This window comes from Carex rostrata, chromosome 14 (genome assembly GCF_964058835.1).
Source record: "Carex rostrata chromosome 14, lpCarRost1.2, whole genome shotgun sequence".
Lineage (NCBI taxonomy): Eukaryota > Viridiplantae > Streptophyta > Magnoliopsida > Poales > Cyperaceae > Carex > Carex rostrata.
Window position 1 is genome coordinate 7707501 of NC_135931.1, and position 12182 is coordinate 7719682.

Consider the following 12182-nt stretch of genomic DNA (forward strand, 5'->3'; position numbering starts at 1 on the left):
ATGTCAGGTCATTTTATTTGAGATAACAATTAATGGTGCACTTTCATTTTTTTTTCCAACAAGTTGTCTTTTTGTTATTCATGCTATCTATATAATTAAAATAAATTTTTTTTTTCTGAAAGTTGGCTGAAAGCCAACATATATTAATCAAGAAAAAGTTATATACAGAAATGTAAAAAAAGATGAGATGTAAATTATTTACATAATTCTGTCATATTTAGAATTATCTCTAATCAGCATCTAGGACCGTTAACAGTGAAACAAGGTCACCTGCCTGGTCAATACCACCTTGGCCTCTTGAGTCGTTAATAATTAAAATAATCTTAAAAACGTCAACTTTGTTATGAATGAAATATTTATAGATGTCCATTTTGCGACTCTTCTAACAATTACTTCAAAACTTCTTTTTAAAGAAGTATGTTTCTCTCCCACATTTATCAATAGAGCTAATTTTAGATGGCTTGTAATTTACGTTTTCTAACCTATAAATAGAGACTTCATATGAATGTATTAGACACAACAAAAGCATATGAATAAAATATAGTTATCTTTATACATTCTTAATATCTTGTTTATTATTATTTTACTTTATTTTATAACAAACTTACTTTTTTTATGAGAAAAGTTCCAATTGTTCTTTCCCTTATCTCTATTTTTTTTTAAAGCGCTGACATGGATAGCCATTAATTAAAAGAAACCGTGTTGTTGATTTCATCTGTGTCACCTCAAAAAGAACAATTATTGAATGCGGCTTAGAAAGGAAGATTATATGCGCTCTGTGATTTTGCAGTAGCAATATACAGTGGTCCTGATATGCATATATCAGTATGCAAAAAGCCTGATTTCTTTCGATTTTGGCAAAAAAAAAATGTAAAATACATTTGATATTTTGAAAAATGAATTGGTTAACGGGCAAAATATTTCTCTCCCTATGCTGCAAGAACAATACCAGTGCATTTACCAGGTCTGAGCTATTTGATTGGCATCGAGGTTCATCTGGATAGCTTTAAGATTCGTGTGAATCAATTGCGCCCGATCTGAATGCGGATCAAACGTGTTGGAGGACATTGGACGAATTCGCTCCAATGCCATCGCCCGACTCCAACAAATCCGGGTGAGTTCGGCTGAAAAATTAAAAAAGGAAAATGTAAATTGGGCTTTGGCTCTCCCAGGATGTGAATAATGGAGAAACTTAGGCCCTGTACGGCAGTTCTATTGGAAATAAGAATCAAAAATTTTGAACGGAAAATTACTGTTCATGTGGAAAAAAAAATTCAGTCTGAGAATAATTTTTTTTTTTTCCCATTTAAACAGTAATTTGCATTTTGCTGCAGAACAAGACCTTAAAGGAAGACAATGGAAACGGAGCTGGGAATTTTGGGCTCTGTCTAGGATTGCTGCACTGTTTGTCCGGATTAATAATTACAGTTGCTAATTATCATTGTCACTTGAAACTTTTAAATCCATTTCAGTGAGTTACGATCAAGTTGGAATTTGGAAATAGATAATATATTAGCTTTAGAGTTCACATTAAATCCGGTTCTTCATTTAGAAAGGTAAATATGATATTATGAATTTTAGAGGGGGAAATACGTAATTTCAATGTTTTTGAAGGAAATACATGAAATTCTCCCTTTAAAACCAAAGACACCAAATTAATAGACAAAGATTGACATACACATAGTGGATTAACAATACCCGGGTCGGGTATACCCGACCATACCCGCCCGTGCCCGCCGCCCGGGGTACCCGTGCCCTAGCCCGGGTATGGGTCGGGTACTCGGGTACGCGGGTACGGGCATAAACCGGACCGGACCCGTTTTTTTGGACCAATACCCGACCATACCCTACCCGAGTTTACCCGTACCCGACTATACCCGTACCCTAGTACCCGAGTACCCGTACCCGATACCCGAGTACTGTTCATCCGAATTCAAAATTCAAAAATTCTGTTTTTCCCTCCCAGAAAAAATCAACAAAAAACCAGAAAAAAACCAACAAAAAACCAGAAAAAAAAAACCAGAAAGAAAAAACAGCAAAAAAACAAAAAAAAAAACAGAAAAAAAAAACCAGAAAAAAACCAGAAAAAAAAAAAAATACCCTTACCCGCCCTATCCGTCAAGGGTACACGGGTACGGGAATAGGACGGGTAGGATATGATTTTTGAAAAATATACCCGACCATACCCGTACCCGTACCCGTATACCCTTGTACCCGTACCCGAGACGTACCCGTACCCGTCCCGGGTATACTCGGGGTACCCGTACCCGCCCGCCCATTAAACCTCTACATACACCTAATCAATTCCTTATTACGATAAAGGCGTCAATTTCGTCGCTCTTTGATGAATGACGAGTGATCCAAGTCAACGGACCATGTCACTTGAGTGAATAGGACCTAATCAATTCGTTATTCTAACTACCCAGTTCGGTAGCTCAGACAAAAAAAAATCAGTCACATCCTTTTGTCTTTTTCTCTGAATCTAATCCCCTAAATCGGACGGTATAGAGACCAGATAGATTTTTTTTTCTTTTGAATAATCTCATGTCTGATTGTTACAAAAGAAGTTCAAGGCCTAGTTTTGCTTTTACTCCAAAAAGAATAGTCAATACCTCAGACAAAAGTGGGATTTGATTGAAATGAATACTGTTCATAGGGCTTCTTGTTGCATTAAATGACAAGTTACAAATTCATCATATAATTATTTTTTATTTCAAAATAAGTCAATGAAGATTGCATCTGTGGATATTTTCCGTTAATCAAATAACTTTTGCTTTACAAGCTAGTCTCTTTCTCATGCCATTGAAAAAAAAAAAGTCTCTTAACCATGGTTTCCCAAAATTACATAGACAATAAAACAAAACAAAAGAGTACACACTAGCAGTATACTATTACTTCAAATCAAATTACTTGCAATATAGTTACTAATTCGAATCACATTATTTACTATTTACAGTACACTTTAAAATTTGTGGTGGCCATAAAAGCTATCTTGGTATGTGTAGGGATATGAATATGTGTACTGGTATGGATGAATGAGCGGGTGAACTTTCTTTTCTTCTTTTTTCTCTTCTGCTGAGGCTACACTTATCAGATCAGCATAACCCAATTTTTTTCTCAACAGAGTTGTCATGGTTACAGAATCTGTTCCATCGCCAATTACAACTAGTTTATCACCATCCAATGCGGCAGAGACAACACCTAAACAAAAGAATGGGAAAAAACTTGAGTTACAAGTCATACTCAGACGAAGAAAGCGTACTGGTTTAAGATATACCGAGAATCAGGATTTGAATTCCTTCATTTTTGTTCTTCAGACTCCAACCATGATAGCAATTAATTTTACATAATATATAAGCAGTACTGTACTGTTTGAAATTTAGGAACTCTGGGTTGCAAAATTAGAAAAGTATTTGAAATCACAACAAAGACCTATAGCTTATATTACATAAATAGATGTAAGGCAAAGCAACAGAAGGAATTTTTTGAGTGAGTCTATGGTACTATGCATATTACGATTTGGCACTGTGCTACGGCTCTATATTCGAGTTTTCAAATTCTAACGGTCGATCTGAACCGTTCATCTTGTTCTCCATATTAATATGTGTTTGGAGACCAAATTTTACATTTTTGAAATTTTTTTACTATATTTTTAGATTTATTGAAAATCACTGTTTTTGGATGGCCCAGAATTTTCAGATCAAGTGATTTTCTAAATATCTAAAAAAATATTAAAAAAATTAAAAAAAATGTAAAATTTGGTCTCCAAACACATATTAATATGGAGAACAAGATGAACGGTTCGGATCGACCGTTAGGATTTGAAAACTCTAATATAGAGCCGTAGCACAATAACAACCCGTGATATGCATAGTACCATAGACTCACTCGAATTTTTTTTTTTTTTTTTGAAGGCTAGCAGAAGGAATATAAAAAGAGAGTAATAAACAATAATTGAAGGAAAATTACCATCCATGGTAACAGCAGTTTTGAGTGCTTTTGTGCGCTTCTTTGCATCATCAAGTGACAGCTTCACAACAAACTTTTGCTGCAATAAATTAAACAGTTATCACTATTAAAATCGACTCCAACAAAATTGTGATTGACAACAGAATCACATCTGATGGTTCATCTGCCAGTTGTTCATCACCGGTAGATTTTTTTAATTTTTTTTAAGAAAAAAAAGGTTCAGAGATATAACAAACCTTAGTCATCTTCTTTTGTTCTTTTTTTATTTTTTTTTTATTTTGAGAAGTTATCTTGGATTTCTGGAAGGGGGCAGAGAGCCAGAGACTAGGGATGAGCGAGTGTTGGTTTGAAGCTGTGTATTCGGTGAGTCGATTTGATGAGTGAGATGAATCGTCTCAAATTTATAGAGTTCAGAAATCTGGAGAGGATCTGAGGAAGCAATATAGGAGGAGACTCGGTCCACACACTCACACTGAAAGTCATTTAGAAGTCGTTGCTTCCAACGACGACGCGGTAAATGGCATGTTACAAATTCGTCAAACCACTAACTTGTTTTAAATAAAAAAATAAAAACAGGATTTGAACTGATTCGATTTTTTTACCGAATTTTTTTATTAATATGCAAAGAATAATTAATTTCAAAATCTACACTCCTCTAAATGAGAATTCGAAATCTGCTCAATCCAGAAAAAAAATTATGGTTCCAGACTAACTTTCCGTAAATTTTATTCTCGATTCTGAAACCTCCGAAACCGGAGATTAAATTCTCATTTTCTGAAACTGGAAAAAAAAAAAATTCGATTTTGAGTTTTCTTTATCAAAAAACGTACAAACTTGATTCAATTGGAATAGGGGTGCCAGAAAATGGATGAAACCGGGACAAAGCTAGATCCATTTTAAAATAAGGGATGAAATACCCCAATCGGCCATTCAATGAAAAAGGGCTCATCCATCTGCCCTCATTGGTATACACATTCCTCATCTTAATAGTGTCAGAAAATCGGAATCAGATTTCCTGTCCCCTGGGGTGCAGGAAATTCCTGCCATCAGAGTCACTGTGGGGTGGGCCCGGTTACTGTTAAAGGGTTTAGGGTTAAAATGATTTTGGGTTTAGGGTTAAAATGATTTTGGGTTTAGAGTTAAATGGGGGGCCCACTTTGCAGTGACTCTGGGGGCAGACGATTCGGTTCCCAGAAAATGAGATATAGCTTTGTTCCGGTAAATTATTTTAACTCTTGTTTGATTCAAATGGATAGGGGTGTTGGAAATCGGTAAAAAAATTTCGGTTTCAGAAACCGGAAATTTCCTGATTTCGGAGGTTGCAGAGCTGAAAATAAAATTTGCAGAAAGTTAACTTAGAATCATAATTTATTTTTGCAGTTAAGGCAGATTTCAAATTCAGTCAGAGGAGTGTAGATTTTGAAGTTAAATTCTTTTTTTGGGTATTAATAAAAATTTCGAGCTTCCTATGCTCTTTCCATTCATTAAATGAGAGAGAGAGAGAGAGAGAGAGTAAAACAGATAGCTCTATATTCGTACATGCTCATATGAAAGTCAAAAGTTATACAGGTAAATAAGTATATATTTTTGTCTTGTAAAAACTATATCTATTGCGCATATTTATTTAATAAAAAAGTATTTTTATTTTATTAATATTGATTATAATTTTCGTAACTTGTTATCAAATTTTTCTCTTGATAATTATTAAATAAAAATAAATAAAATTGAGTGATTATCTTCTTCTAGAATAACATTTGATCATTTATAATAAAATAGGTATTTTCAATTTTGAAATATATCTATTATTTAGCTTTTATATTACATTATTGAATATAAGTACAAATTATTACAAATACATTCATTATAAGCAACATGATATATGATAATTCTCATATCTCATATATATATATTTAATAAACTAACAGTTGAACTGATTGATACATCCGGTTATAACCGTTAATCTAAAGTCATACCAGATCAATGTCCAGTCCAATTCTGAAAACATTGATGATCACTACTACCAAATTAAGAATGAAGATAGCATCACCATTTTTTATTAATCAAATAACTTTTGCTTTACAAGTCTCTTGATCATGCCATTGAAAAAAAAAAAAAGGTCTCCTAACCATGATTTCCCAAAATTGCATAGACAATAAAACAAAATGTTCACTCCGAATCAAAATACTTACAATAAGATTACTTCGAATCAAATTATTTACAATATTCCGTAAAATTTGTGATGGTTGTTCGCACAGAATATATGCTACAAAGTTTCGGTATAGCAAGCTATACCTTTTAAACTTTTGTTATACTCTGTCAAATCAGATAGCAAGTATATTATCCTATCAATGAGTATGCTCAGGTATCGATCCACAGGGACGGAAGAAAACGACCGGACTTATCCTAAAATCACTTGAGATTCTAGAAGTGAGAGAAATTAGTTTGGTTTAGTTCTTACAATTCTACTGATTTATGACAAGTTTAAAAGACAATAAAGAGAATTAAAGTTGTTTTCAATTGATAAAAAGGCGTTTCCAAGGTTCAGATTTCATTTTTGTTCAGCCCCGAGGCATACGGCCCGTACAGATTCCCGTACGGTCCGTATGGGACCCCGAGTTGATGTTGCAGCTACTGTTTTCTATGTTGATACTAATGTTTAGGGTTTCTATTGACCAGATCTAGATACCTAACCTCAACTTTCGCATTTTGGCCTAGTACCCGATTACCGGACTCAAATACTCCCCTCTTAGATGCGTTAAACCTCAACTTTCGCATTTTGGCTTAATTTATCTAAGTTACTTGTTGGTTTACTAAAAGTATCCAAGGACTTTCGCCTCAAGGAAAGTTTCACCTTTCGGGTACTCCTTGGTTTCACCCTACTTCATATACTTTATTCGGTTGGATTAAATGTCATAGACTTGGCTCCTAACACTTAGATGTGCGCATTCATCTAACGGGATGACTAATCAATTCAAGCAATCACAAATAAAGCAATCAAAATACTACACAACAAGGTAAAAACAAAGCATTCAACACAAAATCCAAGTAGCATGCAAACAAAACCAAACTAGAAACTACATCTTAGCCCTAGAAACAAAGTAAATTAGCTACTCATGTTCATAAGATAACACAAATAACAAGAAATGAAAGAGTTCATGACAAAACAGTGGAAAATCTGAAGATCCGTTGCAAACTCGCGTTTTTCACCTCTCTTCCTCTTTTCCTTCTCTTCCTTTTGCTCCCAGCAAAGTTGTCCAAATTCAATGAACGAAATCCCCCTTTTTTTTGGTGTAGAATATCTCCTTTAATGCCTCAGATCACGCCCCCAGAGGCTTCCTTTTCGGCCTCCTTAAATTATGCTAATTTCAGATTCCAGCTGGATTTTCCGAATTTGCGTCCTACGGCCCGTAGGGGACCCCGTACGGACCGTATGCCTGTGCTTTGTCTTGGAGACTTTGTGCCTCTGTTGTGGAACCTTCTGTGTGGTTGGGCAGATCTTGTACGGTCCGTACAGAATGTCATACGGACCGTATGAAAAGTAGTCAGATCCAGTTTTTCGCCCTTTTTCCTGCAAAATATCAAACAAAGCATAGCAGTACCACATTTCATCGAAATACAAGTACAAAGTCCACTTTTATAGGTTTTAAAACACAGGTTCTAGTGTAAATCAGGACTGTAATTTAGATATAATATGGAAATATCAATGGTCATACATGCCATCTTAGTTTGTGTAGGGATATGAATATGTGTACTGGTATGGATAAATGAGTGGGTACACGATCTGGTTCTCGCCTTGCGACTTGTTTTCTTTCTTATCATCTTTCTTTTCTTCTTTCTCCTCAGCTACACTGATTAGATCAGCATAACCCAATTTTTTTTTCTCAACATAATTGTCAGGGTCACAGAATCGGTTGCATCACCGATTACTTCTAGCTTATCGTCATTCAATGTTACAGAGACAACGCCTAAACAAAAGAAAGAATGGGAAAATATTGAGTTACTAGTCATAATCAAGCAGCAAAAGAGGACTGGTATTAAGAATTTGGAGTTTAATTTCTTTCTTTTTTCCCTTCAAACTCCAACATATAGTAACAATTAATTTTACCATAATATAAGCAGAACTGTGTACTGGAAGCTTATGTTTGAAAAATTGTAGTCATTTTAAATCACGAGAAAGGAATATGAAAAGAAAAGAATATGCAATAATTGAAGAAAAATTACCATCCATGATAACAGCTGTTTTAAGTGCCTTTTTGCGTTTCTTTGTATCGCCCAGCAACAATTTTACTACCATCTTTTGCTGCAGGAATTAGAAACACAAAAAGAATTACAAGGTCAATAATTAATCCTTCAAAGTTTCTTAGACTATAAGAGCATCTACATCCCTGAAACTATTAGAGTTTCTAATCTGACGTGGTAGTTTCTAATCCAGTTTCAGGGATGTAGGAGAGTTTCTTATTTAGAAACTATGCAGGAAAGTTTCTTATTAAGAAACTGTTTATAAACTCTATGTTGGCTAAATGATTGGCTCAAATTGTTTCTCCTTTTTTAATTTATTGCTGACATTACTTAATAGAAACTCTAAAATGAGTTTCAGGGATGTGAGAGTTAGAAACTTTAAATACCATAATTTTTAAAAAGTAGTTAACAGTTATTTAGAAATCATGTTGAGTTTTAGGAATGTAGATGCTCTAACTAAATACAAAAAAAAATATGCACAATCAGGAAATGATTTATTAAACAGAAAAATATACAAAAAAAAAGAGTTAACATATCACAAACCTTGGTCATAATTTTTATTGTATAGAGATTTTGGGTTTTGGTAGAAGAAAATGAACCATGTTCTCAATTTAAAAGCGAATTGCTTGTCGAGCAAGGAGTTGTACTATTTGCCAAGTCGTGTCTTTGTGAAGTCAACAATCAACCATTTATGTGGTCCCCACGGACGCTGACACTATTCCTTACCTCCCGCATGAAAAAAATTCAGCCATTCTGGTGTACCGTGTACAGATAAATTAAAATATTATTTTAATCTGACATAAATTTTAACAGATTCCAATAAAAAAAATTTCTTAAAAAAAAAAAAAAAAATTAAGATTGTTCGTCTGAAATTTACTCAGCTGGATGTAGTACGCCAGTACGGCAGTACCTGAAGGACGGACATAATTTTATTGAATAATTTAAAATAAAATGTTATCACTACTGTAAAATTAACTTTATATTTTTTGTGAAAATTTTATATGATCCTTAAGTTAGAAACTTGAAAATCTATCTCCGAGAATACTCATTCTGTATAAAGACGGTGGTGGTGTATGGTGTAGAGTCGCTGACAATATTTATTATATATTTTCTTTTAATGAACCAACCTGAACAATATTTTATAACTAACTTTTTTCTTGATTATCGTCTGCAATTTTGTATAGCTTTCTTTTTCTAAAGAACGCTATTTCAAATACTAGAATTATTATTCGGATTTAGCCCGAATATTTAATACACGTACTGGAAAAAAAAAACATTTTTAAATTTAAACATTACCAAACATAATGTAACATAAAAAAAAATATAGGAATATTATATCGATCACGTTATAAACTAATTGATTTGAACATTAAATTAGGTATATTTCACATATTAATGAATATTTAATATTAAATAATTATATAATTTTCACCCATATGATTAAATTTGACAATATCTAACAGATAATTCAATGATTGAATTTTTTTGATAACTTAAACATGTTTTAGTGGCCTTAAATCCAACCATCTGTTGTGAGACAATTTCCGATCTTTTAATTCATTTTGGAAAAAAAAAATATTGCCAATCACTTTAATGGTTCTTAAACAAAGACACAGCTAGGGAACAGGTAGAGGTGTTAAGACTCAGGACGATTTTATTCCCAGGAGATAAAAAAAAAATGCTTTAACGGTGTTATGAATAAAATATTAATGTGGATGTCTATAACTCTCAATATTCATTATCCACTACTCTACTATTATTGAAATTCATATCTCACTACTATTATAATTAATTTTCACATTTATTCTTGTAATTAATTTATATAGTTTTTCATTCACAATTTGTGGCCTATAAATAGAGCCTTTGTAATCTTGTATTGTAAACACGTGAGAAATGTATGAATAAAGAGATTGTCATTTTTTTCCTCTCTATCTTGTTTATTCTTCTTTATGCTTGTTTATTTTTATTTTATAACACGTTATCAGCATGAGAGCTCTACTAGTTGAAGATTCAAGGTAACATTTTGATATTTTAATTATTTCCCTTTATAATATATTATGTTAATATTTTATTTTATATCATGTTAATCAAATGGCCCGAAGCCATGTTAACAATAAATTCTCAATTTCAATTGGCCCGAAGCCATTTTAGCAATTTCATGAAATGGCTCGAAGCTTAATTTTAATCAAACGTGCATTTTAGATCTAATAGCAGAATTAGTTCTAAAGGGATTAAACTTTGTTGAATGGTTCTGAGACCTTTACACTTCCTTTTTAACTCTCTCTGTTTTTTTTTACTTTATATTGTTTTAATATATTTATTTAACTATGTTCATTACACAAGTCCAAAGAGACCTATTTAACAAACTTAAACATACCAAAAGAGTTGAATGATCAATATTCTACAAATTTAAGCATCACCATTATTCTCTCTTTATTCTTTTTTTTTTTCAATTATTTAATCTTCCTCAAGAAGATTTCTAAAAATATTAAAAATTTCTTCTTGAAGAAGATTTCAAGAAATTTTATATGATATCAAAAATTTATATGAGGTTCATGTTAATTTTATTTTTGAATAATAATCTTCCTGAAGAAGATTCAAGAAATATAATTTGTTCAAGAAGATTTTAAGAAATTTTCCTATAGAAAATTCCAAGGAAGAAGATGTATATGATGTACAAATTTTATATGATGTTCATATTTTTCCTTAATTTTCTTGAAGAAGATTTCAAAAGATACTAAAGTCTTCTTGAAGAAGATTTTAAGATATTTTATATGATTTGCAAAATTTCTATTATGTTCATATTAATTTTGTTTTTCAATAATTTATTCTTCCAGAAGAAGATTTCAGAAAAAAAAAATATTTCAAATAATCTTCCTGAAAAAAATTTATGCAACTCACAAAAATTAATATGAGAATATTTCAATATATCTTCTTGAAGAAGATTTCAATATATCTTCTTGAAGAAGATTTCAATATATCTTCTCGAAGAAGATTTCAATAAAGTTTATATGATGTGGAATTTTTTTTAATGATGTAATCTTCCAGAATAATATTTAAAAAATATTCCGAGTTAATATATTATCTCTTTATGATTGAACAAAATATTTTAATTAGTTATGCTTCATACGTTGAAGTGAATGTAGCCATATATAATAATAATAATTTTGGACAAACTCGTGAATATGGACGTGGTAATGAAGAAAATACACATCATTCCACTAGAAGTGAAAAAAAAATGAATAAAAAGAATTACCACTAGAAGTGAAAAAATAATGAGAAAAGTGACAAAACATCATAAAAATAATTCATACTATCATTGTGGTAGTAGAAGTCATTTTTTTTCTTATTTTGGGTAATGGTTATGTATTTTTTTCTTATTTTGAGTTTTGTTAGTCTGTTGGTTTTGATTGATTCAACCTTAGGTTTAGTTTGAGGCCAAATTGTACAAATTAGCTAATCATGTGAAATTATGATTTAGCATAGAGTTTGATAAAAGCCTTAATTGTTGACATGGTAGCTACCTGTTAAATATAGTAGCAATTCATGTATTGAAAAGAAAAAGAAAAAGAAAATTGTAATATTTTTTTTATTATGTTTAGCCAAATAATTGCTACTATGTGGTATCAAGAATTGATTATGACAAGCCATAATTGCTAAGTATTTGAAAATTTTGCATAAATTGAAATAGCAATATAATTTAACAATTATATGGATTTTCACTATTTGAATATTTTAATGAAAATTTTTATTTACTGGTTAGTTAATTTTTTTTTTATCGATTGTCCTAGAAACTCGCAATTTGATTATGTGAATTTATGTTATCATACTTAGCTATTCAATTTTAGTCATGTGCATGCATAATATTTTTCTTATTTATGTAAGAAGCAAATATTAGTACTATTTTGTTTAGTACAAAATTTGAAGGCTCCGGAAGAGCTACATTGTTGTGATATGGAGGAACACAAATTTAT

At 31.8% G+C, this 12182-nt stretch overlaps 1 protein-coding gene and 1 long non-coding RNA gene across 3 annotated transcripts in view; one reads left to right on the forward strand and one right to left on the reverse strand.

The window, feature by feature from the left end:
* The window catches only part of LOC144565513 (uncharacterized), a 32761-nt gene extending 29505 nt beyond the window's left edge, over positions 1 to 3256 (forward strand). Inside the window, exon 2 of the long non-coding RNA XR_013514904.1 lies at positions 3041 to 3256. This is a non-coding gene — a long non-coding RNA (uncharacterized LOC144565513). The remainder of the gene's footprint in view (positions 1 to 3040) is intronic.
* Positions 2741 to 8794, reverse strand: LOC144565512 (heavy metal-associated isoprenylated plant protein 47-like). Of its 2 annotated transcripts, none has more exons than XM_078315308.1 (3): positions 8752 to 8794; positions 8191 to 8269; positions 2741 to 3201 (listed from the first exon to the last, which is right to left on the reverse strand). In XM_078315308.1, exons 1-3 carry the CDS (start codon positions 8758 to 8760, stop codon positions 2963 to 2965), a joined length of 327 nt encoding a protein of 108 aa, XP_078171434.1. In that variant the 5' UTR covers positions 8761 to 8794; the 3' UTR covers positions 2741 to 2962. The 2 variants fall into 2 exon arrangements, with proteins under 2 accessions (XP_078171434.1, XP_078171433.1); XM_078315307.1 differs by lacking the exons at positions 8191 to 8269; positions 8752 to 8794 and adding exons at positions 3970 to 4048; positions 4206 to 4363.
* Between the last annotated feature and the right edge of the window lie 3388 nt (positions 8795 to 12182).